Raw genomic sequence first — 26839 nt, 5'->3', positions numbered from 1 at the left:
AAAATTTTTTGGTCTAGAGCATTTCTCTGTGACTTTTTATACTATTTTATAGGTTAATATGGAAAACTATCTTAAAGCATTACCTTGCTTGTCAACTTAGTTTTGTACACCTTTTAACAATTACAGGTTACTGTTCCTATTATGATATATGTGGCTATTACTATCTAAGAGACAAGGGCTAAAACCTTCTGTATTCAAAATATTGAAGAAGTTTCATGATAAAAAATTGTCTTGAATACCAGAAGATGAGAATGTGAAAGTACTCTTGATCAAAAATATAACTCAAAAACTGCAGAGAGGATAAAGTGTATTAATGGAGACATATTTTAAATAAAGACACCATATAAATTCTGAATTACAAGATATCTAACTCATTTCTTATTATTAAACAAATACAATTAAGGTTTCAGCATTTCAATCTGTAATCCCTGTCAAACATAGACAGCTTTGGGACAAATTTTTCCAATACACAACTTTTTATTTCATTTTTCCAATGTCATAACTATTCCTTGTCAGGTTAAGAAAAAAAAAACAAACAAAAACCAACCAACCAAACAAAAAACCCAAAACAAAACAAAACAAAGAGAAGCAAAACCCCAAAACAACTTTCAGAAAGCTGTCTTTCCTTCCCTATTGCAAAGCATATGCTGAAATGAAGCCAAGGACTTGAAATACTTCCAACTTTTGCTTCAAACCTTTTATCTCAGGCTAAAGCTAAAATGATGCTGTTACCTCCCAAACTCATCTTGAATTCCACAGTTTTTCAGAGGCCAATATTACATTTTTTAATTCCTTTCACAGAACCCTGTAAATCACTTGAGGCCCATACCAATCTTTCTAGAACCATTTCAAAACATAGTGTTTTCTATGACTAAACCTTCATTCTGCCTTTACAGTGTAAAATCAATAGTATATTCCTGAGAAATCTAAGGGGAGGCTGGGTTCACAGACGGGGATTAGTAGGACATCCCCATCATACCTGAAAGGAAGGGAGCTGGCTAAGTGCAACACTCTTCCCTTCCATTCTCCCCAGCTTAACGTGATCCACACAGCCAAACATCCCAATATTATTTGTGCTATTTTGTCCATCTGTAAGATATGACAGTAGAAGTTTAAAAAGGTTTGGTTTCCCTTTCAGTTCTCTTCCTACACAGAATTATACTGTGCCCAAAAAATCAGAAAGGGAAAAAATTAATCAAGAAATATCAGGACCTACACCAGCAGAAGTGGTCTTCCTTCATTCCACTGCTTCAGTGAATTAGTATCTGTGGCAGGAACAACAGCAAAACTTCTCTTATCAAGGAACAAAGCAAAGATGTATCTTGATTCTGATAAGGAAGGTTCTACTTTTCAAAGCCCCATGTTTCTACAACACAGTATAATTACTGTTCCTGACCTGGTAAATGAATTGTGTCATTAGTAGGCACATTGTGCCATAAATGTGCATGCAATTACTGACCCAAAAGGCAAAGAGGTAAAAGGATAAAGGAGTGTATAGAAGGTGAGGGACTACCTGAGTGCTATTAACCACTACTGTGCAGTTTTGGGACCCACAATATAAGAAAGATATTAAGCTCTTAGAGAGCCTCCAGAGGAGGGCAATGAAGAAGGAGGGCAACAAAGATCGTGAAGGGCCTGGAGGGGAAGCTGCATGAGGAGTGGCTGAGGTCACTGGGTCTGTTCAGCCTGGAGGAGAGGAGACCAAGGGGAGACCTCATTGCAGTTAAAACTTCCTCGTGAGGGGGAAAGGAGGAGTAGGCACTGATCTCTGTGGTGACCAGTGACAGGGAATGGCATGAATTTGTGTCAGGGTAGATTGAAGTTGGATATGAGGAAAAGGTCCTTCACCCAGGGGCTGGTTGGCACTAGAACAGGCTCACCAGCAAAGTGTTCAGAGCACCAAGCCTGTCTGAGTTCAAGCGTTTGGACAATATTCTCAGGCACATGGTGTGACTCCTGGGGTTGTCTAAGGCAGGGCCAGGAGTTGGACTTTAATGATCCTTGTGGGTCCCTTGTAACTTAAAATATTCCATGATTCCATAATTTTTTCACATCCTTGGCAGTGAGTGAAGCAGGACTGGTGAATACTCTTACTAGGAGCTTCTGACCACATAGGTGGGAAAAATGAAGTATTTTCTGAATATGAGCCTGACCAGCGACAGTAAACAGTCTGGAGTATTGACTTTGTCGCACACCAATATACCAAACTCTCAGTGGAGGCACTCTGGAGCACGTTTGCTTAGCACTCATGCCAGTTTTACCAGAGTGATAGAACCCTGAAGAAGACTTAAATGGATATCTGAGGCTAGCTATTATTCCAGTCACCACAGCTCAATCTATCCTCAAATATACCTATTACCTAGTCAAGAACTGAGATGAGCAGCCTTGATTTCTGGATGTTAGAACATGGGGTTTTCATAAAGTACTGAGCTCTCCTCATTCAATAAATCTCTTTAATATTTCGAGTACACAAAATCATAGTCATGTTTTAATATCATGGTCTCTTCCTTCTTATTCCAGAAAAAGAAGATAATACCCACATCTTAGGTGAATGATATGAGGAAGGACAGGAATTATCTGATTTATTCAAGAATGGGAAGAGATTCTTTTTACATGTTCTGATCAAAAATGCTGTACTTAGTAACTCAAATATAGCTTAGATTTCTGTTGCTCTCACCCAGGTGAGGGGAAAAAATCAAGTTTTAAGGCATGTTTAATCACTTCCATATTTAGAATTATTTAAATTTATGAATTTAACATACTAGCTGAATTGAGATAAATTATCCACCTCTGATCCATCCTCTTTTCTCTTCCTGGTGGGAGGTTAAGATCATATGCCAGCTAAGATTTTATTGCCATCATCAGATAACAGCAGCTCATGCACAATGAGAAGAGAGAGAAACCTGTTATGGCTGCAAATATCCACAGCTCTGTGAGATTCATGGAGGAAGCATATGTCACCTTATTAAATCTGTAGCAACTGAGGTGGAAGTAACAGAAGGTATCTCTCTCCAGAGCTGGAAGAGATGGGAAGAGAAATGGTTCTGTAAGGAAATCTCTTACTTTTCTGTCTCTGAAAATATCTGTAACAGAACGTTACAGGGATGGTTTTTCCTAGAAATAGGGACTTAAAAAACAAACCCAAAACCCAACAGCTGCCAAGACAGGATGGAATACAGAACTTCTTCTCAGAAAGAAATAGCTTTGGGGCAAGTTAGCATGTTCAGTTGCCTCCTCCAGTGGAAATAGAAACATGAGAAGATTTGGAAAATCATGCTACTAGTTCCACTTTGTCCCACAGAAGCAAGTCTGCACAAAAGCAAGAGTTAGAGGCACTTATATGAATCTTGAAGAGCACACAGAGTGCTCTATGAGGGATGTATACCAAAGATGAGTGTCCCTGGTGGTGCAGTGGCTAAACCACAGCGTTGTCAACGCTGAGATCTGGGTTCGATTCCCGGTTAGGACACTCCCCGGGCAGATGGAGCTCGCTAGCCCTGTAAGGCAATCCATCTACGTCCTGAGGACCTCGCTGCCACCGTCCAAGCGTGCTTGGCCCCGGCAGATGAACCTCAGGATTAAAGGGTGGGCTCAGTTCNCGAAGAGACTGGCCATTTCATACCAAAGATGCAGAAAAGACCAAATGCACAGCTCTCTGAGTTTCCCTCTGCCAATTATGTACAACTTGCTGTCCCAGCTGTCAATCTTCCCCTTGTTTTTATGGAAGTTTATATATATAGTGATTCACATAGGGATTCACCTGAATATGCACATAAGGATTCACCTGAATATAGCTTATGCCTCTAATTTTAGGGAGAAAAAAAGATAGAGGATCATCTGACATGGACAATCTCTCTGAAATAACATAGAGATCTAGGACTGGAATTAGCTTAGTTTTGGAATTCTGGTTGGGTCTGAGGCAAGACACAAACAGTTAAGAAGAAGCTTTGCTATGCCTTTGTGTCATTAAGGGAAAAATACAAAGTAGGAATACAAATAAAATTTCTGGATTTTTTTACCAATATTGCGTGGTTTTTAACTGAAAAAGCTCATTAAAACAAGTAAAAGAAAAATTACTATGAAACTAGTATGGATGTAAAAAGGAGCAGACATGAAAATCACAACAAACTTAATTTTTAAAGGTTGCTTTAAATGAGCTAGTGTTTGAAAGTGAGGAGAGGTAGTTTCAGTTAATATTTAGTTTTGCATGGCAGAATACAGACAATATACTTGCAGTTCTAAAGTCAATATGGTGTTTTCTCCTTGGCTCCTAAGATAGTAATATTTGAAAATGCAATATTCTCTTAGAATATTAGCAAACCTCTTGCTTTGTTGAACCAATACAGAGTCAAAAAAACCCCCTCTCAAACCTATTGTACAGAAATATCCTGACAAAATTTTTTCCCAGCAAAGAACAGAAAATTGTCTTTTTCCTTCAATGTCAAAGTAATCATTACTTGCACCATGAAAAACAACAATTGTCTGCGTCAGTAATTCTTGATATCATGTGATGGCTTCATTATAAAATGGAGCATTATTAAATAGCTACTAGGTATATTTAGAAAAGAAAACAGAAAATTAAATAATGAAATAAATCATATGTTTCTGCTTAAATGATATTTTCAGTGTGTATGTCTGTATATATCACAAACAGGCTCTGGGTATTCTAGTAACCTTCTGAAAATCAGTGTATTTACGTAAAAGATGCTTGCCAATGAATTAAAAACATAAAAATTTTTAAGAGACTTTACTGGGCTTTAATTTAATGAAAGAAAGTACAATTTTGGGTTTTTTTAACTAAGTGTGTCTAATTTCAAAATGTGGGCAATTCCTAAGTCTCTGTTGTACATAGAATTTGTGAAGAACCTTTGTACTGTTTTTGGGCTGAATATTTCAGTTATCTTATGCCCCTGTGTGGCCAACCTAAACAACAAACTCTCTTTCATATAGCTGTAACAAAAACAAGGTAGCAATATGTGAGAAATCAAGTTTAGGTAAATCCACTGTTTTCCATTCTCTGAGAAAAGCTTTTAGTATATGGTAAAATTGGACTGATACTCCTCTGTACAGTTTTATCAATTTTAGTCACAAAAGATACTTGCCATTATGCAGTGATGTGTTAATCTGGATATTGCCCAAAGCAATTGTGACTTCTCAAAGCATGCTGCTACAAATAGAGCATCTGACAGCACAGTATTTGTACACTGAACACTAAATAAAGAATGGCAATCAGAAGAAAATCCAGATTATCTCATTACTAAGGGTTTTTAAAACATTTTTAAACTATATTTCATTGTCTTTTGTTATTTGAAAGAAAAGCATGTCACTGAAAGTTATCAGACAAATTTTAGACTTCAAAAAAACTGAAGCTCCTTTAGATGTTGCTTTAAAATTCAGATATAACGTAAGCACGTAATGTGTTTTCAGGAAAGGTCTCCAGATTTCTTTTCCCAGACATGTGAAAAATTTATTCCACTAACTAGCTATTTGCCAAACGCTAATAATCAAAAACAGTTCTTATGGCTTCTCAGCATGAGGTAATTCTAAGCATTTTTCAATAGCAAGTATCTCAAGACACAGGTAATAGCACCACAGTCCTCAACACAGGTGAAATACAATTTTGAGGTAAAAATCCTAGCTCTTACTGCTTCAGCTGGCTGCAGCTGTAACGTCAGAAAGAGCTGTGTAAGAACAGGAGGGAGGCCCAGTAAACCAGTTCTCTCTTTTCCACTCTTGACAGTATCCTACAGGACAGTGCTGCCCTATACCTGGCAAAAGAACTCAACTGCAATATTCCTCCAAAGGAAGCTGCTTGGAGAGGATAACTAAACCCATCTCAGTGGTAAAATCAATCTAATTCACAAGGAGCTTAATATCGTTTGGATCCTCTCACATCAGCTATTGCAACACAAAAACTATGCACATAAGAATCCAACTCATGTAAGGTTTCTATGGGAAATTATGAAAAACAGTTTAATTCCTGACAGTGTTCGGCATAATATCAGAAAGTGGAGCCCAAAATACTTGCCCTTCCTGCAACAAAATCTCAGCATATCTAAAACTTTCAGAACTGAAGAACAAGAACTCCAAGCACAGACAATGTGAAAATTAAGAGGAATGTATATATTCAGTTACAGTGATACGTATACTTCCTCATTTCCTATGACTTTCTGTTTTACATTCCATTATTACTGTACTATTTGTATCCATTAACCTGTTTTCTTCACATTATTACTTTGTGTAAGCAGCAGTTAATCATTTCATGTGTAATGTCAGCTGTTCTCTTTCTGGACTCTGACTTGTAGTTTTTAGATGTAAAAACAGAAAAAAAAAACACATTAAAAAGGAAAAGAGTAATGTCTTTTTAGTCTGACAAAATACTTTAAAGACCAAAGAGAAAGACAGTATTATACCTCATCAAAGCAGAATCTCTTCCATGCTGGAGGTATTTATGTTTTCCTTACCACAGTTCTGAAACATCAACTCTCTTTAGCAAGTGCATTAGATTAATTGTGCAAAACTTTAAATGAAAAATCTACCTACAATACACACTACATTGATTTAATTAGAAAAAAAAGAACAGGTTTTTTTTTTTAATCAATAAGACAATAAAAGGACTAGCATCTGAAATAAATGAAAGCAAGATTTTTTTAGTGACTGCTTAATAGATGACTTTTTCGAAATCCTTTTAGCAAGCTCAAATTTAAAATACTGATACTTATTCAGAAGAGGGAATCCTTTTACTCAATACCTTAAAAAACTTCCACCTAACTTTAGTGTCAGAAGACAGAGAAAATACATCCTAGTCTTTCCCAATTACTGCTGCATATTTTTAAAAATTGCACAATGTTTTCTTGAGGCTGCAAGTACTGATACCTAGAAAAACACTACATTGCTCCTTATGAAAACAGAATTCTTATCCTAAACAGGACAGCCCATACTATGTAGAAGGCTCAGTTTCCTAACAATCTTTTCTTGTTTGCCAGTCTCCTAGAATAAATATACTTCTAATCTCAGGCACAGCAAATGCAATGAAATAATTCTCTGATGTCTTTTGATTTGAAGCTGATACCATATGCAGATTTTGCCCGAGTCCTACAAGCAAAATACGCACCGAAAAGCACGGTGCCCATCTATCTGTAAAATAATTAACAAAAAGCATACACCGTGAGCTACAAAAAGCGTGCACTTTGATCTGCAAACGCAGATCCAGAGAACCAGAGAATCAGGACTGGGATGGGAGCTGATTAGAACAGTTGCTAAGGGCTTTGTTGGTTGCTGCAGGCCTGAAACTGTGCACTTGGAAATGTGCAGTTTTATAATCACAGTTGATAATACATAAATTATTGCTCCATTTTGTAGAGCTTCAAAGATTTCACAGTACAGTAAAGGGACGTAAGAAAAATTCCCTTGAATACCGATTTCATATATATCTAAAAATATCTCAATTCGTAACAGTAACTGTGATTGCTAAAGCTACCTCCATAAATTTGCATGCCTAATTAGAAATTCATAACCAGGATAACAAAACTTGAAAACAGTAACATTAAATAAATAATAAAATATTTTTAAAGGAAATACCAGCAGTAAGAGAGAGAATGCTTACAACAAAAATCTGGGAAATAAAATTATAACAGTTTCCTGAAGTATTAAGTGCAAATAACACTGTATTTAAGAAATAACATCCCATTTAAAAGGTATTTCTCCCACAGATACAGAGGAGATGATTAAAATGCTGGATATAGTCACTGCAATACTACTTGCACTGTTTTTCCAGAATGTTTCCATCGGTGCACTATCTTTATAAAAAACTACAGGGATTCTTATTCTCCCTGACCTGCACTCTCACTCTTTCAGATGAAATTACTAATAATCTTTACTGTTAATATTCAACAGCAGTATGAAAAAGTTCTAAACATCAGTACTATACATGTTTACTGAATAATGCCACAGAAATGAGGCATTATTAATTCAGTTTACCCCCAAAAAAATACTAAGAAACCAATTCAATAACCGTCTCACACGGATAAACAACAACTTTACCCTATCATTTATAATTCCCACAAAACAACAGCTATTCACAAAAGCATAGCCTACAGAGCTAAGTGACCTGCTGCAGAGCATCCACTGATCAGCTACAATTTGACCAGTTGAAAAGACTATTGCAAAGCATTACACACAGAATCTAAATCTTCTAAAAATAAGGAACTGCTTTCTGCCTATTTTGCAAAAGGTATGCAGGACTACTAATTTGCATCTTCCAATAAATTATGTATGGTTAAACAGACATCTCTGAGCATTTAATCTTTTCACTGCCATATTCACATAGAAATCATTTTCTCTGACAAATTTGTTTATGAATATTTAATAGGCTTTAAGGATTTCAGCTAATAATGCTAGCTTCTAATGGCAGCTAATGTACTCGGAAGATACATAACCATCTTAAATATTTTATTCTATCTTTTCTGCAGATTGAGTTCTCATGTAAATCCTTACATAAAACATAAAAACACTAACAGACTCACTGCTACCGTAAAAACGTTAACATCTAGGAGTGCAATTATAAAAGTACCCCACTGAAAAGCATGCAAATAGATTACCATCAGCATAAGAATAGAAATGATAAAGCAAAAATGTTTCATTTCTACTCACCTAGTGTTGTTCAACGTTTGTCCAAAAAGATCATTTTGTAAAATATTTGGAGGGGATGAGAAAACCCCATGAAAATGAGATAAAACAGAATTGCAGACCTGGCGCAGTGTCTCAAATTGCATTTTCTCTCTTTCTTTCCCTTCTATTTTTCTTCACCACCTGTCTTAAAAGTCATCTATTTTGTACACACCATCAAATACAAATATGCCAATCAAGTTCCATATTTCTCCTGATCTCTGTAAAAACTGTGCCTAAATGAGCAGGGGCTGATAGTTAATTGTACAGTCATTATTCTTCTAATTCAGTCGTAGAAGATTTAGTACCCGTGCGGCTTTCTCCTGACTGTAGCAAGAATTCTAAACAGCAGTAAGCTTTTTGGGCTTTCCCAGCTGAAGTGTGAAGCTGAGCTGCTTTCATGTACTCTACTCATATTTCTCTAAGCCTATTAAAAACACGCAGTGAATAGATGCTGTCGTCAGGAGTTTCAGCACATCTGGCTGCCAGCAATAAAATCTCAGAAGTAAAAAAAATGAGGACAAGGCATCCTCACACTGTTACTACTGTCTAAGAGGAGGAGGATTTCTGCATCTTCCCCTCCTCCTTCCCTCCCCTGGAAAAATGACTAATATCCGTGACCATGTATGTAGAATTTTTAATTTATTTTTTATATATATAAAGGCAGCTCTAAAGGGCAGAAAGACCTCTCTAAAAATATTATTCATAGAATAAACAACATGTAGCACAGAGACTGTAACAATAGATCTTTTGTCTCGTATCTGAACAGCTATACTATACCTCTCATGAGATAACAGGTTTTTCAGTGCAAACATTTAAATGTAATATGAATTCGTGACTGAAGCAAACAGTATACACTCTATACATAACCACTGTGTCAGGTGCTGTACATGCAGCAGCAAGGCAATGATTTACTACACAAATTTGAATCATTGCTAAAAGGAATGGCTGCATTATACACACGCACTGCATTTCAAAATGAGAAGTCTTCAGTATCTTTTAAAAGTTTATGGCACTGAATCAGCCATGATAGAACCGAGAAAAATCAATCACTTCTTTGGGTGTTCCAAACCTGCCTACTTCCAGGAAAACCCACTATCTTAGGAACCTGTGTACCAGTACACATAAAGTATAGTATGTCAAAGAGCAAGAAGCAGAATCAGTCATTTAATGGAACAGTGAGATTTTGCAACATAATATGCACTGTGAGTCCCATGAAATGTTCAGAAAACAAGTAGCCCTGACTACGAAACAGTTTTCCTTTTTCTTCTTTCAGTGCTTGTGCCAGAGGATGACATTACATAACAGCACAGAATATATTCTATCACTGTCAAATTGAAAAAAAAAACAATTAAAAAGGTTTTCTTTATAATATCTCATTTTCTATCCACAGCTTTTAACATCTTAGCACTAATTACAAAATCTCCAAATAAACCAACACAAAATGAGGGCCCTTATTAAAGCTCTTTCACTGAAAGCAATTTTAATCCCAGATGATGTGGGAATAAGCAACCTTTCAGCTAATTAAAGTGTTGTATTTATGTGCTCAGACGGGAGAAGCCATCCAGGCTTCTTTGGCCACAAGGATGGCAACTACACCACAGATTTTCAAATATGAAAAGAAATAGGAACAACTTAATCTCCAGTTCCCTCTAAAAGAGACATATAGGACTCGCTACTGACACCTATTTTAATTTTTTTTAAGTTGTGAAAATATCCACTAATAAAGCTGTTTGCAAAACTCATATGAAACCCTAAAAAATACTAAAAAACCCAGGTTTTAACACATGTTTTTATGTCTATAGCATACTGTGCATTATGGAAGCATTTTTTTTTTTGAGTAATGTATTAAAATTTGCAGCAAAAAGTACCAGGCTCTATGTATGTCCAAGCTGGTACCTGTGGAGATCCTGGAGTAGGAACATCAGTATTTATGGTTATCTTGCTATAATAAAATGAAAAAAATAATACTTGGAAACCCCTCTACTTATGTTACAGAGAATTCACGTTTGTAATATAAAAAAAATTGCCTTTACATTCATTCTATCAAAAAAGACAAATTTTTTATATCTGCTCCAAGAAACAGAATCATCTTGTCACAAAGGATTCAATTAATTCCAATCAGTATAATATGTACCACTTAACAGTTCAGAGGCAGTGTTGATCATGGAGTAGGTACAAGACCAATATTTGATCATACATTTTAAGTGCATCACCATTTTGTTGTGTGCCTTACAAATGGTCATCACAGCCTAAATGCTCCTGTAGTTGCAGCCAAGTTCAGAACATTTGACATTCACCCTTCTATGTCTTCATTTTCAGATATTTAAAATGGAAATTGTGGCACACATTCTTCTTTTTTTTTTGAAAAATTGTTCTAAAACTACTGACAAAATGGGATACATATTCAGATCATTGAATTTTTTATTTATTTTTGGGGTAAGGAAAGAAGAATACTCTGCAGATATTCATGCATGTAAAACCTTTCATAGGGGAAAAAAATAAAAATAAAAATAAATTTAAAGGTAAATACTCCATAGTTGCTACTAGCAGAAAATTCAACTATAATGTCAGGGGAATTGTGCAAATACACACTTTTTTGGACATCTGGAATTTTCATCAAGATTGAATTTCCTGTTGATCAGAAAAGCTGCTTTTTATTATCATTTCAAAAAATAAATGGTACAGAAAAAAGTAGAATTGCCTTTCTTTCCTGACCCTTCTAACACTCTCCAAGACACCTTTTAGCCAATAGGAAATTCCTTCCTGTATTTATCGTGTGGCCTATAGTATTGTACTGACCTTATAATGAAAACTTCTTACTAAGACCTCTTTTTAGGTATTTCCACTTTTTCCAAGATATAATTGTTTGGCTGAGAAGAATCAAGGAAGTAAAGAGACCTAACAGGAAGAGGCTAGAGAGAATGGAATGAAGGAGCAGGAGCAGAGTAGGCTCTGCCCGTTGAAGTATCCATCTTTTCAAAGCCAGATGGAACTGACAATCAAAAGAAGAACAATCTTGGATTCGGTTCCATTCTAATCTACTGGTTAGTACGTAAGTATAGTCTGATGGAAAAGCAAAAGAAAATGGTAGAGATGAGTCACTTGACGTTTGGGGATAATAGTGGGATTTTTCTAAATGTACAGAAAGCCAAACTTCTATGTTTTTTTCATCTAGATACTAAATAAAATTGGGTGATTAATAGCACATAAGTACCTGTAATGCAGTACCATTGCTCTTCAATATGCCCTTATCAAAGCATTTAGCTTAATATTTACGATGAAAAAATTTTGACTGTTGAAGTATATTCATTATGAAAAGAATGATTTTCAGACAGGTAAGAAAACAACAGCGGTCTCACACATTGGATGATCTTATATTATTACAGTTTATAGGACTACCCATTTTGGGTCAGATTAGCAAACTGATGTTCAAAGGTGGGACATGATTTTAAAGAACTAACACAAATTACACTGAAAGATAGACATTTCCCTTCACTACTGCAAGTGAAATGCAACGAGATTTTCTTCAGGAGTAAAGCACATACTCCTTTGTATTTCATTACGTCGATGTTCAAAGGTTCAGGTTCACAACAGAAGTTTAGCAACTAAGGCAAAATCTACAACCTTAAATTTATTCACATAAGAATCATAGCAGTCACAGAAGCCATATTCTAAATATCTAATATAGGAAATAATAAAGAGAGGCATACAGAGGCAAAAAGATAAAAGTACCTAAATCCAGACTACAGGAAGGCATCAGTCTCTGTCCAAGAACTGTAATAACGAATCCTGTCCTTGAGCTGGTGCCTGAGCATCATTCAAAAGACACCGTTCTTTTTCTTACAGGTAGTTTGGCAGGTAGAACAGTGCCAGGGAACATGGAAAACTGAGTCCCAAGATTCTCTTCTATCTTCCTAAAATATGAAGCATATCCTCATCAATATCTTCTTGGTTATTCCAAAGGGACTTTGTCTTTGCTGTTGATGCTGTTCTCTCTCACATAAAATATTAAATATTGAAAGAACTATTTAATTCACTGAGTTAAACATTAATTGAAAATGGAAAAGTGATACTGATTTTATTCCCTAGTAGTCAGGTCACAGATCTACAACGGAAGATATGGAGATTTCAGCTAAGAGACCAAAGCTTGTTACAGAAAATATGCACTACCAAAGTATACTAACGTAAAAAAAAGTCCATTCACATGTTTGACCATCAAATACTGTTTTTTCTTTCTTGTGTTTTATTCTGAGTATCTTCCAAAATGTCTTTTTGTTTATTTGCCTTAATTTTTGAGGCATTCCATCCATATGCACATAATTCTTCTCAGTGTCCTCCTTCATTTATTTCCCATGTAGCCATTTAACAGTAATCTTTCTCTCCTTTTAGTCTAAGTTACACATTTAAAGCCAACAATATGAGACTTAGAAACCTGGACAGTCTGTTTATCCATTTTTTGCTCCATATTATCATCTATCACCATGACTAATATGCTTGATGAGACTGGTTAATTCCATAGGGCATAAATATTTCAGCAGTTGAATTCCAGCAAGCTGTGTGAAAATCAGCATCATCATAGAAGAAGAAAGACCCAAGTCAGTGCACACAGAGGAAGAGGAGGTAGAACTGAGCCATTTCCCATTAACTTCCACAGTAGAAAGACAGTCAGAAGAATATGGTCACTAAATAGCCACACCATTGCCATCTAAAGTTTGACAAAACTATCAAAAGTGGTAGGAAAAGGTGCTTAGGTTATTGTGATCCTTCACCACGTCACAAAAGATATAGCATAGAAAAACATGAGACTATCATTGATTCTGGAGCTCATGGAACTACCTCCCTCTTGTATTTAACCCCCTCATTCTACAGTTTCGTGGGGTATCCCATGCACAAAGGACTCACCTGTTCCACCAGCAGTAATACCAAGCAATGAAATAATAAGAATTTATCCTTAAAATAAACTTCGCAAAAACAGATAATCATCACAAATCTTGTAGGTATGTTATGTATTAATTATTTTAGGAAATGAAGCTTAAGTGATGCGGTTTGGGTTGCAGCTAAAAATAATGTCCATGGTCCCCACAAGAGGTGTGAACCCCAAGCCCTTCTCTTACTCACTGTGTTTAGGATGCTAGAGCTTTGCTGTTCCAAAGTCTGTTGAGTTACATTCCTCGTAGCATCAGCTGTTTAGTAGCCTAATTCCAGTGATATCAGGGATAACACTGAATGCCAACAGTCCCTGGATCAAGGCCCAAAAGCGCAGTTCAACACTGTGCCTCTAGCACGTTTCCAAATACTGGAACTGCTCTGGTGCCAGTGGAAGCAGTGTGTGCACCCTTCCTCAGTCATGAACACAGCCAGCAAGTGCAGCAACACTCAAAATAGTTGAGGATGCTCTGATTAATCTACTGACATTGAGGATAAAATACAAATATAAGGTATGAGTATACCTTTAGCACCCTAGAATCTGGATATTCCCCTCTCTGAGAATTCACAGTACTAATGTCATCAACACAGAGGAGAGAAAAGGGAGCAACTGCCTACTTTTTAATGAAAGACAAAATTAAGCTTGACATGTATAGATTCCCAAGAAAGTCTAGGAGTACAGAGTACATCAGCCCAAAAGGTCAAGCCTTGTTGGGAAATTCCAGATCAGCTTTGGACTTCCTAAGCAGAAAAGTGCCAACTGTCCTTAATTAGGTCTGCTGAAGTTCTGTCAGGACATAAAACAACTCATTTCACTGCATCTCATCATGGTCTAAGAAAATTTAAGAAATAATCATGATCTATTGATCAATATGGCTTTAAAACTTTCTAAAAGTTGGCAAGGAAGTTAAACATGAGATTTTGCCTGCAAACTTACTAGTTTGGAAAGAATGCATTTTACAAATGAAATACTTGGAAACTGAGATTTTATCTTTTTTTGACCAGTTATTGTTTAATTAAATTCTAAATCTATGAAAGGAAACAATGAAGACTTGTGAACTTTAAATGCCAGATGACTTCCTATAAATAATTCCAGTGATAGAAACTCAGATAACACAATGGTAGGTCTCATTTTGTTCCTTACACAGATAATATGAAATGTGCCATATGTTCACTTGGGAAATCCTACTGTTAGGCCTAGTGTGGACACATATGGAAACTGGCACTGACCACACAAATTGCGCATTTCAGGATGAGTAAGACAGAGGAAAAAAAACCAATTAAATTGGACAAGGGAAATAGGAAAAATATAACTTAAAAACCTTTTGTTATTAATTATGATAGACCAAAGCACAACAGCACTAATTCTTAAAATGGATCAGTAAGTATGACTCAAAGTGGGGTATACCTCGCAGTATAATTATTTTTAAACTATCTTTAACATGAATAACTTTGCCTTATTGGTTAATTTCCTTAGCTCAATATAGATTATGGTTTCTCAAACCTCTCTGCAGAATTCTCTTTAACATATTAGCTGAAAGGCAATATGGGAAATTTTATTTAAATATGACAAGACATAGAATAGTTGAAAATAATTACATGAAATGTTTAATTTTAATTATTTCCCTTATCTCTGTCCTTTTCATGCTTCTGAATATTACACAATATATGGAACTTGCTTGGTCTGCAATAAAGCTCCAGTGCCTAGTTCTGCCTTACTTGCCAGATCTGGGTATTTCTAACTATTCCTTGCTTTGGAAAGTCTATGCTTAAAAATGAAGACATTTTTGATGTTAGGCAAATTTTGAAGCTGAACTTAGATCGTTTAAACTTAATAACAAAGACTCTCAGAATCATCCCACTTAAACAGAAATGACTAAGGAGTGTAGTTTAAAAGGCTAGCCCTCTTTTTCTTCCTTCTGTATAATTAATAGAGAATGAGGAACATGTGGGGGGAAAAAAAATCATGTGACCCAAAATTGCATGAGTGCCCAAAAATAGGTTTAATGAAGTGCTCTTATGCTTGTCTAAGTTCCTTATTTAGGAAGGAGGAATATAACTCTCCAGTTGCATTTCTATTGTGCTGGATCTGAGAACACTTTCCAGCTCCTGCCTTGGCTGTGTTCTGACACCATATAAAAAAAATATCCAAGTGTGCTCATTCTCTCCCTTTTTCCTATTCACGCATTTTCCCCACATATAACACAGGTATTTTATGGATCTGCATGGTTTCTAGCAAAATTCCTACTGATGGCAGATATCACATATAGAAAAGAAGCCTTAAAATCTAGGAATATTAGTTTTTTAAATCACTACTCTGACCTAAGGCAGAATTTGTATAGACTTACCAGGGCAGAAATTGCATTTGACAAACCAAAAGCCAACTTATCTGTCTACTAAATGTACAAATTACTTCTTCAACCAGCAAAAGCATGATTCTGTTTGTTACTAAAATAATTAATACATGCAACAAATTTTGTTTCATGTCTGTGGGACTGGTCAGCTTCCTAGAGGAGAAACAAATCTGTTTTTCTTCACAAAATAATAGCTGGATATTCTGGGTCAAGTGATGATCCCATAAGCAGTTCTCCACTTTCCTCAGAGTGTCTGATAGTTTACTGAAATGCCTAGGCATCCTAAAATTTTAGTATGAATATATACATCTGTCCACTTTCATACATGTGGTATATAATATATAAAAATATTTCTAGAAGTATTAAAGGAATACTATTGAGGTGGAAGAATCAGGCAATCAGAGCTATAAAATTTCTAGAGACTTCTTTGTCCTCACTAAAGGAGTATGTGTAATACACATTGATACAAAACGCTCAATATGCAGTAGGTGCACCTTGCAGAACACGAGGTTTAGAGGAGTATATTTCAACCAATTTTTCCTCCAGCTGACTTACAATCAATTGATATTTCTTTGCACCTCATTACAGTACATGAATCCTGCTTTATGCCTCATTTGCAGTTCTGGATGGTTCACCAATGAGATGTGTCTCACTGGTCAAGAACTGCTGGCCTAGAACAGAGATTGGATTGATTTTTGAAACAATGCACTGAAAACTTCATCTGCTACAAAAGAGGTTTCTGTTCTTCACTTTGATCAAAACTGATCATTTGTCACCTTTCAAAAAAACTAAAAGGTGATTTAAAATACTAACAAAGTATTATGTATGATTAATAATGTAAAATTCTAAAAACAGAAGCTGAAAATACACACACTGTTTTCAGGTATCAGTCATTCCTCTCATCCTCAGGATGACATATTCAAGGTGCAAGTTGATTTCTTCAGAGTTCAGAGGCAGTTTGTACTTAGATCCTTTATTCTCAAAGTCATAAAAATTTAAGAAGGGACACAGTCAGCCCAAAAGTTTCAGCAAATAGTAAAATCCTACAACAGTCCACTGATGATTAGCAAAAATGCAAATGCACCCAGCATAGTAATGGTTCCAGTATACACACTCAGATAAAGAGATAATTTTTTTCTTCATGAAATGCACAGCTATCCTCTTTAAATGAGATCCCTTACACAAATGCTTTTTGTGGGAGCAAGTTGATAAGAAAGCTCCTTGTTATGTAAAGAAAGTTAGAGTTACATTGATCTTGAAATCTATGGTGGTTATGCATTGCAGAAACTGGTTCTAATTCACAGTGAATTTGGGAGCTTAATTAATTTTAGAAATTTCTTTTAGTCACTTGAAAAATATCTTAAGAGATTTATTGCCATGTCTCTCCCTTCAGATGATTGATTTGGACTTTAAAGGGCCTCCAAACTTGTGTTGGGCTTCAATATGTCCAGGTGATCTGTGATGGAAAGAAAGACTAATATATGTGTAAACTAAAAGATCACTCTCCAAATAACAATAAGGTTAAGATCAGCCTTTTCATTTTGTGAAACAGAAGTTAAGACAACCCATCTATGCATTGGATTGTTTATTAATTTCTGCTGTTCAGTACACTGGATAAAACTTTGAGCCTTCCATATCTTGGGGATGAGTTCAAAGAGACTAATTTATCTTCCTTTCATGTCGTTATAAGATTTATGGTCTCCTGGGTTGCTTCTATATTCAGCTGATTGTAATACCAGAAGAATATTTTCCTGATGATCCCACACCTCTGGAATTCATTTCCTTTGACAGCGTCATGGAGCCTGGGTTTTATAAGCATTATGGTTGGGTAAATATTTTACTTTGGAAAGATTTCCACTGAATACATGAGTTCTATTTTAGCGGAATAAATGTAGTGTTGGCCATTTGGGAAGGGAGTTAAGAGTTAATTTCATAACTGATTGTTGCAACTGTAAGCCTTCATGATATTCGGTGGCATACCACAGAATACATTTCTAAATAAATGTCATTTTTGGAGGGAAAAAATGCTTCTGAAAGAAATACCCATATGCCACATAGAGAATGAAATTTTATATTTAAATTTTATATTCAAGAGTTGGGATTTTTGAACCAATTCTCATTCCTTTTCTAGCTTAAACATTTTTTACAGTTTTAACTGGAGCATAAAGATACAACTGAAGCAGGTCAATTTTTGCCAGCCCAGCACCTAATGCCAGAGTCAACAAGATTCAATTAAAATTAATCTACCTCCGGAAAAAAAAAAAAAAAATTGGTTTTGTGCACTGATTTGGAACTTTGGAATGCAATGTCTCTCTGAAGCTTTCCAGTTTATTTGGAATTACAGAGCAAATCAGATATTTTTTGTTTTAATCTCCTCTGCCTTGATGGGTATTTTTTCAATTTTTGTAAGTGATCATCAAGAAACTCTATCTTTTAAAGTCCGACATTTTCACAAAGTCATTACAAATAAAACCTTTTGCAGCAAAAATACATTATTTTCTAACATGATATTACCATAAGAGCTCCTGTTCTTGGTGTTTTCTTTTTACTGAAGAAAATGGGTTTTCTGCAGCAAAGTTCGTGGCTCGTTTTATTACATGCTGCATAATGAAAACTTACTTTGGCAGATAAACTACATCTAGGGGCCAATTCAAGCATTTATTATCAGCTGACAAAACACTGAACCAGAAATTGGGAAAACTGTGTTTGGAGCAACTTAAACTCTAGTTATTCTAGAGTTGAAGATGAAGATGATACAGTTACTGAGGTCCCTGACGACATTTCCAGGAAGATCAGTGCTGCAGAACTGGGCACTTTCTGATGTCATTTTCTAAAAACACCAGGGCATGATTTCAGGGCAGAGCACTGCACAGTGCAGAAAGTCAGAACAAGCTACATATACACACAAGCCACTGCATATCATATATAAGTATTAGCTTGGATTTCAAAATTCTGCTTTAAGAGTTACTGACTTCAGGTCACCTATATTTCTGCTTAACTTGAAATGACATTGTACTGCACTACTTTGCTATTCCCTTAAAATGTCTGTGCTGTCTTCCTTCTGGTTAGTAAAGAGCGCAGACGGGTCTGTTTTATGAAAAGCCCAAAATTAAGGTTTCTCAAAGCTTTGGAGAGAAATGTCCAATTACTTCACCACAAAACTGAAAGGGCACTTATGAATGGTTGCAGAATTGTTGTAAAGTGAGGCAAAGAGGTGAGCTACATCAAGGAGAAAGAAAAAGAACTGGGTTAGAGAAGAAACAAATACCTGTCTTAAATAGAAAGAATACCATGGGTATATCTTTGAAAGCACTTCCAATGTCTAGACAGAGTTTGGTAAGAACTCATATCAATGAGAAAGAGATGGTGATACACAAAAGAAAATGAGTAATAATTACTAATAAATAATAATAATTACTAAAAAAGTAAACAAAGAAATAAATAACCATATAAGGACATTCTAGAGTAAGCAAAGGGACAAATAAGAATTGGGTTTGAAGAAGGGGCAGAAAAAGAAACAGAATAATCATGCTAAGAGCAAGGTAGAAAACAAAATGGTATTGCTTAATAATGTAAATTTTAATTATGAAAATATGGTCACCCTGGTCCTATTACATTCATGTTTAAGTTTTTCCTCAGATCTGACTTCATAAAGTAGATTGACAGTTACTAAAATTTTTTATCTTGCCATGTGACAACTAAATGACAACTAAATTGCACTACAGAAGTAATTTCTTAATTCTTTGTGACTTCTAGAGGTACAAAGAACCAAAGAAAGAATTTGTACCAATAACTTATGCATTCTCTTTTTTTTTTTATAATTCAGTCTATATAGCTACAGTAAAAAGTATGAAAACAAAAACAAAAGGCCAGTCACTGAACTGCTTCCTGCAAATTCCAGATTCACCTTGCTGCCAGAAACAACAAATTTGATTTTACTTAATGTTAGACATTTCCCTCAGCTGCACTCCACAGATGTATCTTATTCACCTTTAACACCATTTCTTGAAAAATATGAAATTTAAATGAAATCTGATATTTATACTTCCGAAGAGAACTTAGCCTCGAAAAAACAGAGCACAGCACATCTAAGGATTATAAACACACAGCGAGCTCTAACATTAATGTTTATGCAAGGTCAACAAAACTGTACTTCAAGAAGACATGCTCAACTCAGAAAGCTGTTGGCCTCATTAATCTTAAAAATAATTTTAAAATGTTACCACTCTCAGGTTTTTTTCTCATATTGCTTTCTTACAGGGTCAATTTAGCTAAAAGTAAAACTACATTTAATTCCGTAAATGTTAGCTGCAGTCAGTACTTAATAAAAAGCATTCGATATTCAGATACAGATGATATATTTGCTTACAGATTCAGATTATTAATGGTCTTTCAGCACAGGCAAACGTATAGCTGTGCTATACAGAAAGCTAACACTGCCATGGAAGGCCAAACTCAACTGCAAAGATACCAAACATCAGCACTGAATATCAAGACTTCTCTGAACTAATTCTGCCTGAGACTGAGAAAAGTCAAATAGTAAATTATATTTTTCAGTAAGCAGCATTCAAGAGATATGACTAATTGAGAAAAGATCAAGTAACCAGTAACAGTAAGCAAAATGCAAACATCATATTGCAAAGGAATTCTTTTCGAAAAAGCACTCTACAGCAAACTATGAAAATTAAATTCCCTAAAATCAGTGTGAGATTAGCTCACTGCAGAGAATGATTGAAGCTGAGTTCAGACTGTCACTTAAAGCTGGAACTAAATCTCTTTGGTTTTTGCTTAATTAAAACATCTCAGTGTTTGAAAAGGAACACAGCCGTTTTAGACTATTTATTAAGAAAGGCTAATTCTGCTGCAGTTACAGAATTTTCCTCTTCTCTTTCTCTCTTCTCCAAACAGATTAGCTTTCTCTAGAAAAAATGATCCCATATTGTAGGTACCATTTGTCAGAGGCCCAGTGCTATTTGGTATAGGTTCTACAGCTAGATAAAGATTCAACTGGAAATACCAACTAAAGCATTTCTTTTAATAAAACATTTTAAGTTAGGGAAAATAAAAGTAGAGGGAGGGAAGCAATACACATCTCAGAAAAACCACACTGACGTCACATTGTAATTCCTCATCCTGAACGTTGTGCTAGTGTGGTCACTATTAATGTGAGGAGAAGATCCATAAAACCAACACTAGAGGACAAACAGAACCATACAAGCAGTTTTGTTTCCCAGAAGACAGACAATTCTGCAAAGGAGAGAAAAAGCTTCACCTCTTTTCCAGAAATCAGAACAGAATGGATAAGCTACAATCCATTGTTATCTACTAATAACAGGTAGAAACGCAGTATACTCACTATAGGTAGTCTGTACTGTTAATATACAATGTAAATGTCATTCAGGAACTCCTTACAGAGACCCTGCATTACAGATGGTATCAAGCTCCTTACTCATCCTCATAAGCAGGTGTAGCTTAATCCTTGTCATTAAGTGTCTAATTATTTCATTAAAATTTCTGCACTGAAGGATTTCTGACTTTCCTGGACCCAAGGTACTTCTTTTCAATAATTAAATACTGCATTTTCTCTGGCTCCCTTCCCATACATTTCTACTGCTTCTTCTGGCCATAGTTATAAGCTTATTTTTATGTCATTCGAGATTGAGACAGCAGATAAACATAACTTCAGTTTCTACCTGGAAACTGGAAGAGCCAAGAAATGTTGATCCACACCCTTAAACCTATATGTAGATGGATTAAACAATTAAAAGAGCAGCTCTGTGAAGAAGAAACTAATTTATTTGTTCTAAGCTATTACTTCACGAATTGTACAAAGCATAACTGAAATAGAAGACAGCATAAGAAACAAAAGCAAAACTACTGAGACTAGTTTTCAGATTGACATAGATTTTACCTTATAGCGCCAAGGACTGGCTATCAAAGTGATAAAAAATGCTAAAATAGGAGTAGGAAGATGAATATACAAACTTATTCAGTTGCAGTTCAAACCTCATAAAACTCAAATCTTTAGTTAATATGTTAGAAAATACTGTAGGGTATCTCTAAAGCCCTTTGCTCCCTGTTCTAGTGCCATGGAAAGTCAGTGTGAGCTCTTTGCAGTCATGCATGGAAAAGAATGCTGATTCAATTTTAAATTCAACCTGAAGTATTAGATTTATTCATGAAGTGAAAGAATATAATTATGCTTTCACAACAATTGTGAGGGGTTTTTCTATTTTGGTGGTCAACAACATTAAAAAAAATAATTCACACTACTTTTTCGGTCTTACATAAAGAAAAAGTTTAGAGATCTTGTTGTCCTTAATGGATACTTCCAGACATGAACAAATCCGTGCACAGCTTTATCAGTCTGACTCGTGGATACCAACACCCTTATTTTAAACACTGTCTCTATACAATTATTTCAATATGGTTCTGAAAAGGGTTCAGGCAGCTTTATTCATTAGTCTTGCTTCAAATCATGTTCTTACAGATCATGATCTTCACAGATACCTTTAAATATATCAGCAGGTAAAAAAAAAAAAAAAGAAGAAAAAAAGTTAAAAGTTAAAATGCCTCTATTTTACTTGAGATCGCTTTCAAATATGCTTAGTTTCCACAGGTCCAAGTAAAGGGTTTTTAACACATCTGGCCTAAAAGTCTATCAACTTAGGTAGTAAAAAAAAAAAAAAATCCCATCAAAATCAGAAGCTGCACTACAGTGTTGTGTCACAAGTGTTGCAGAAGACAAACAGCAATAATCAGGAGAAATGGCCAGTTTTCAGCATTTCAGAAAGAAATGTAATTGACTGACTCTTTAATGTTACATTGTCATATTTTAAATTGCGATAAACTACCATCAGTTCTGCTCTCAGTAGCAGTTGTTCATGATGAAGCAATTAAAGAAGAGTCGTTTGAAAAAGACATAACATGAAACAGATGGACACAAATTTTCATTTATTTAATTCATGCTGCTCTTTGATGTTTCTAGTCTAGCTTGTGCCTGCTTTTTCCTCTCTCCTCCTCTTCTCTCATATTTCAGTCTCTTCTTTTTCTTCTCTGTTCACACCCTGACATCCCAAACTGCAGCCCCAAAAGACAGACCCTACACTGACAACTCATACTGGCACTCCTTCCAAGCACAGAAGCAAAGGGACATGGGGAATTCATGCTACTGCCACTGGTAACACAACAGAATAAAGCCTTCATATGTGGGCAGCACACATATACATTTCATAAGGAATACGTGCAGAAATCCTGCGTCTTCAGACCCAAGTAGCCTCAACATTCTTGTTTACGTTTCTTACTCAGAACGAAATGCATTCTCCAAGCCTACTACAGCATATGGAAACCACCACAAAAATCCTCTTGTTTTTTCTGAGATAAGAGGGCTGATAGAAAATAAACTGCAAAATAATGTAGCTTTGAAAGGAGAAGCCCAGAAAGAGGGAAGGAGGACATATTTTATCCGTATCTGCTGGCCTGGAAAATAAATACTGCTGTTGCGCAACTCTGCAGCTGCTCACTCTCAATTTTGTTGTTTTCATTCTGGTTTTTATGATTTAATCTCATATCCTTGCAGTTAATCTGAAAAGGGTTCAGGCAGCTTTATTCATTAGTCTTGCTTCAAATCATGTTCTTACAGATCATGATCTTTACAGATACCAAGAACCAATTCTCTTTTTGTGACATGGCTTACCCTCTGATAGATGCAGCAAGAATAAATTGACTTTCTTTTTTTCATTGAATCTCATGAAATATATCCTTGAGGAAGTTTTTCTTACACTAATATAATGCATGACAAATATATATTTGTAAAATTGAAGTTATCATTTTCAAATTTTGAAAAATATTTTGGATTCATACAATATGATTAGGGAAAATAATAATAATTAAAAAAAAAAAAATCACATCTACCTGAACTACATAACATCATTTCAGTAATATATTAATAGTTATGTCATGATAACCTTACTTTGGGAAGATGCGAGTCGTTTCCTACTTAAAGAGAGCTAAGTATATAGAAAAAAGGTTTGTGAAGCAGCATCTCTGGAAGAATGTCAAAAAATATTTACAATTTAAAACACTGAATTCATATGTGGAAAACTACTAAAATGACTTTACAATGGATCCTACTAAAAGCAAGAGAAATAATTATATAACGAGTCAAGCATGGCAACACTACCTAAAGACCTAATAGGTCAGGCAAACAGAATGATATGTAAAAAAGCTTTGTATCAGCATTAAGGTTCCCTGATTCCCAGATTTTATTTTAGGATATTATACACATTTTAATAAGACAGTATAAACATTTGCTTTGGCTTGGGCTTTGGAATGAAGAAACCAACCATTTCACAAGCTTATTGCCGCTTCAAGATGACTGAAAAAAATATTATATCTGTTCAAATAATTTGGCTGCTAGAGAGAAAACACAATGTATTGAATGATGAGTAGTGTAGGTCTTGGGAACAATAGACTACATGAAATTTTTTGATGAAAATAAAATTAGAACCTTTTGAAAAATCCAGAATTAAAATGAAATTGAATACTTCAAATTAAAGAACTGCAGCCATAAATCTAGTATCTGTGCAGAGCAGACCTCAGAATGGACCTTATGAGCCTATTGATTACTTAGAATAATATTTTGCATTTCTTTGACTCGCATCATTTGGTAGTTTTCAGGGAATGAAGCATTACACTATATTAGCATCTATATTCTGCACAGAAGGGTAAGTCTGTGAAAACCACCACGTATAGTTACAGTTCAACTGTCCTTAACATAAAACCTCCATTTGATATATATTATGTAGCTTCACCTCAAACAATGTCAAATATACCATGGGCAGTTACTGAATTGTAAGGTGTGCCTGCTGCCTCTGCCTTTATCCATGGGTTCACTACGGACAAAGCAGTAAAACTGCTGTAGCACAGACTGTAAATATTATAGTAAAGACTTTAAACTGAAAGATGGTAGACTTAGGTTAGATATAAGGCAGAAAATCTTTACTATGGGGGTGGTGAGGCACAAGAAGAGGTTGCCAATGTAAGTTGTGGATGCCCCATCCTTGGAAATGTTCAAGGCCAGGCTGGATGTGGTTTTGGGCAACCTGATCTAGTCAAAGGTGCCCCTGCCCGTGGCAGGTAGACTGGATTTATATGATCTTTAATGTCCCTTTCAATCCAAGACATTCTATGATTCTATTCTATAAATGCTGATTGTAAGTACAGCTTGCTCCTGAGCATTTAATTACATTTTACTTTCCCTGTAATCAATACAATAAAAGAAAAACGTCCTTGAAAAATGTGCAATCCAAAATCATCCCAGACTTGTTTAAGGCAACAAATTTCAGATCAGTCAAAGAAAATCCATAATCAATTATCTGTCTGTCTAAACAGTTTGAGATCTATCAATTGCAAATGGGACTGTTGCATATATCAAGGAAACAGAATACTAGTCTAATGGTTGAAACAATAATAAGCAGCACATATATGGATTTATTAATTTTAAGATGTTCAGTGGGCATCAAGGAGGAATCTTTTTCATTATCTCCGGAAAAAGAAGAAAAGAAAAAAAAAAAAAAAAAAAGAGTTTATGTGAGGAACATTAGGGAAAAAAATTATTCAGAAGACCCTCTATCTTTCTGTAGCATGTAATATATACCGGGTTCCAAGCACACTTGCATATGTTAATTAGGCATAATTAGGATAATGTATTATTATCCAAATAAAACAGGAAGAGGATAATGACTGAAAAAACACTCTGGACTTAAATAGTATCTTGAGTAGAAGTGATCACAATCAGAAGCTCTCATTTCAGGCATAGAGTCTACATTCTTCCTATTGGCAAATATTACTTTATACTGTCCCTGTTTATCATACAATTCTACTCAGGGTAAACGCATCTTGCATATATGAATTTTTTACTTATATATTCCCGTCTCACTCTGTAACTCTGCATGCATAATATAGCAACACTTTTGGAATTTAATTGTTGCTGAGAACAAGAGCCAGAGTTTTTTATCATCACTTTATTAACACAAGAGAATCTGTGTCTCTCTCCTTCTCCTTAGCATCAAGTTAGGGTGCCAGCTGTACTTCTCAGAGACTACACATATAACTGAGGAGCACTCAGAGCCACTACGTACCGAACCCATCAGCTGAAAGCAGAGCAAAGGGTAGCAAGCAGAAAAAGTTAAACCAAAAAGGTTAGATTAATTACATTCAATTTGTTCCCACATAAGACCAAAAATAGGAAATAAAATATACAAGAGGTGAGGAAAACTGAAAACTATTTTAATTATACTAGCTGTAAAAGGTATTATATCTGCCTAACTTATTTCAAACTCGCAGAATAAATACAGTAATGAAGTCATAGCTGGGCAGTAGAGGAAGGCTGCCACATTGCACTGCTGTGGATGCCAAATTCCAAGGCAGCTGGAGGTCTCTCTCTCCTGTGCACGAGGGTATCATTCCTACGGAAACACGTGAGCAAATTCGCTCTTTCTTTTTCTTCTCACTGTATTTAAAGAGCTATTCCGGTCTTGTTTAGGAAGAAACTAAATTTACTCAATGAAACCACGCTTACTTTTCTGTTACAGTAAAATGTATCTGCAGAGGTTGAGAGCCTTCTGGTGCCTTTCGGTACAATCACCTCCAGAAAAAGGGAGGGAAGTTCCACCGCCAGCCTCTGGTTAAAGCAGATCTTACTACATTAGTACCAATAGTCACGGTTTCAACCAATGCCAAGTAACATTGACAGAAACAAGTGAAGAAAAAACTTTCATACTAATGACAGTAACTAAAAGACTGAAAAACCATGTAGAGGCTCAGGTCACTACACAAAGATTTCATCATCCTCAATACTGTTTAGTGCAAGTACAACCAGATACTTT

At 35.5% G+C, this 26839-nt stretch overlaps 1 protein-coding gene across 50 annotated transcripts in view; it reads right to left on the bottom strand.

Annotated features, from left to right (window-relative positions):
* RIMS2 (regulating synaptic membrane exocytosis 2) overlaps positions 1-26839 on the bottom strand; it is a 449434-nt gene that overhangs the window by 299779 nt on the left and 122816 nt on the right. For 11 of the 50 annotated variants that reach the window (XM_027883461.1, XM_027883462.1, XM_027883481.1 and 8 more), the window contains exon 1: positions 8653-9208. The exons of the other annotated variants lie outside the window; for them this stretch is intronic. In XM_027883461.1, coding sequence (XP_027739262.1) covers positions 8653-8774 — 122 coding nt within the window. In that variant the 5' untranslated portion in view covers positions 8775-9208. Of the gene's footprint in view, positions 1-8652; positions 9209-26839 lie in introns of those variants that run through there. 50 annotated transcript variants of the gene reach the window in all.

The sequence above is a fragment of the Empidonax traillii genome, unplaced genomic scaffold (assembly GCF_003031625.1).
Source record: "Empidonax traillii isolate 1590-97213 ecotype Southwest subspecies unplaced genomic scaffold, ASM303162v1 scaffold126:size1624879, whole genome shotgun sequence".
Taxonomy (NCBI): Eukaryota; Metazoa; Chordata; class Aves; order Passeriformes; family Tyrannidae; genus Empidonax; species Empidonax traillii.
Note: the sequence above shows the minus strand (reverse complement) of the source record. Positions and strands in the feature narration are given on the sequence as shown.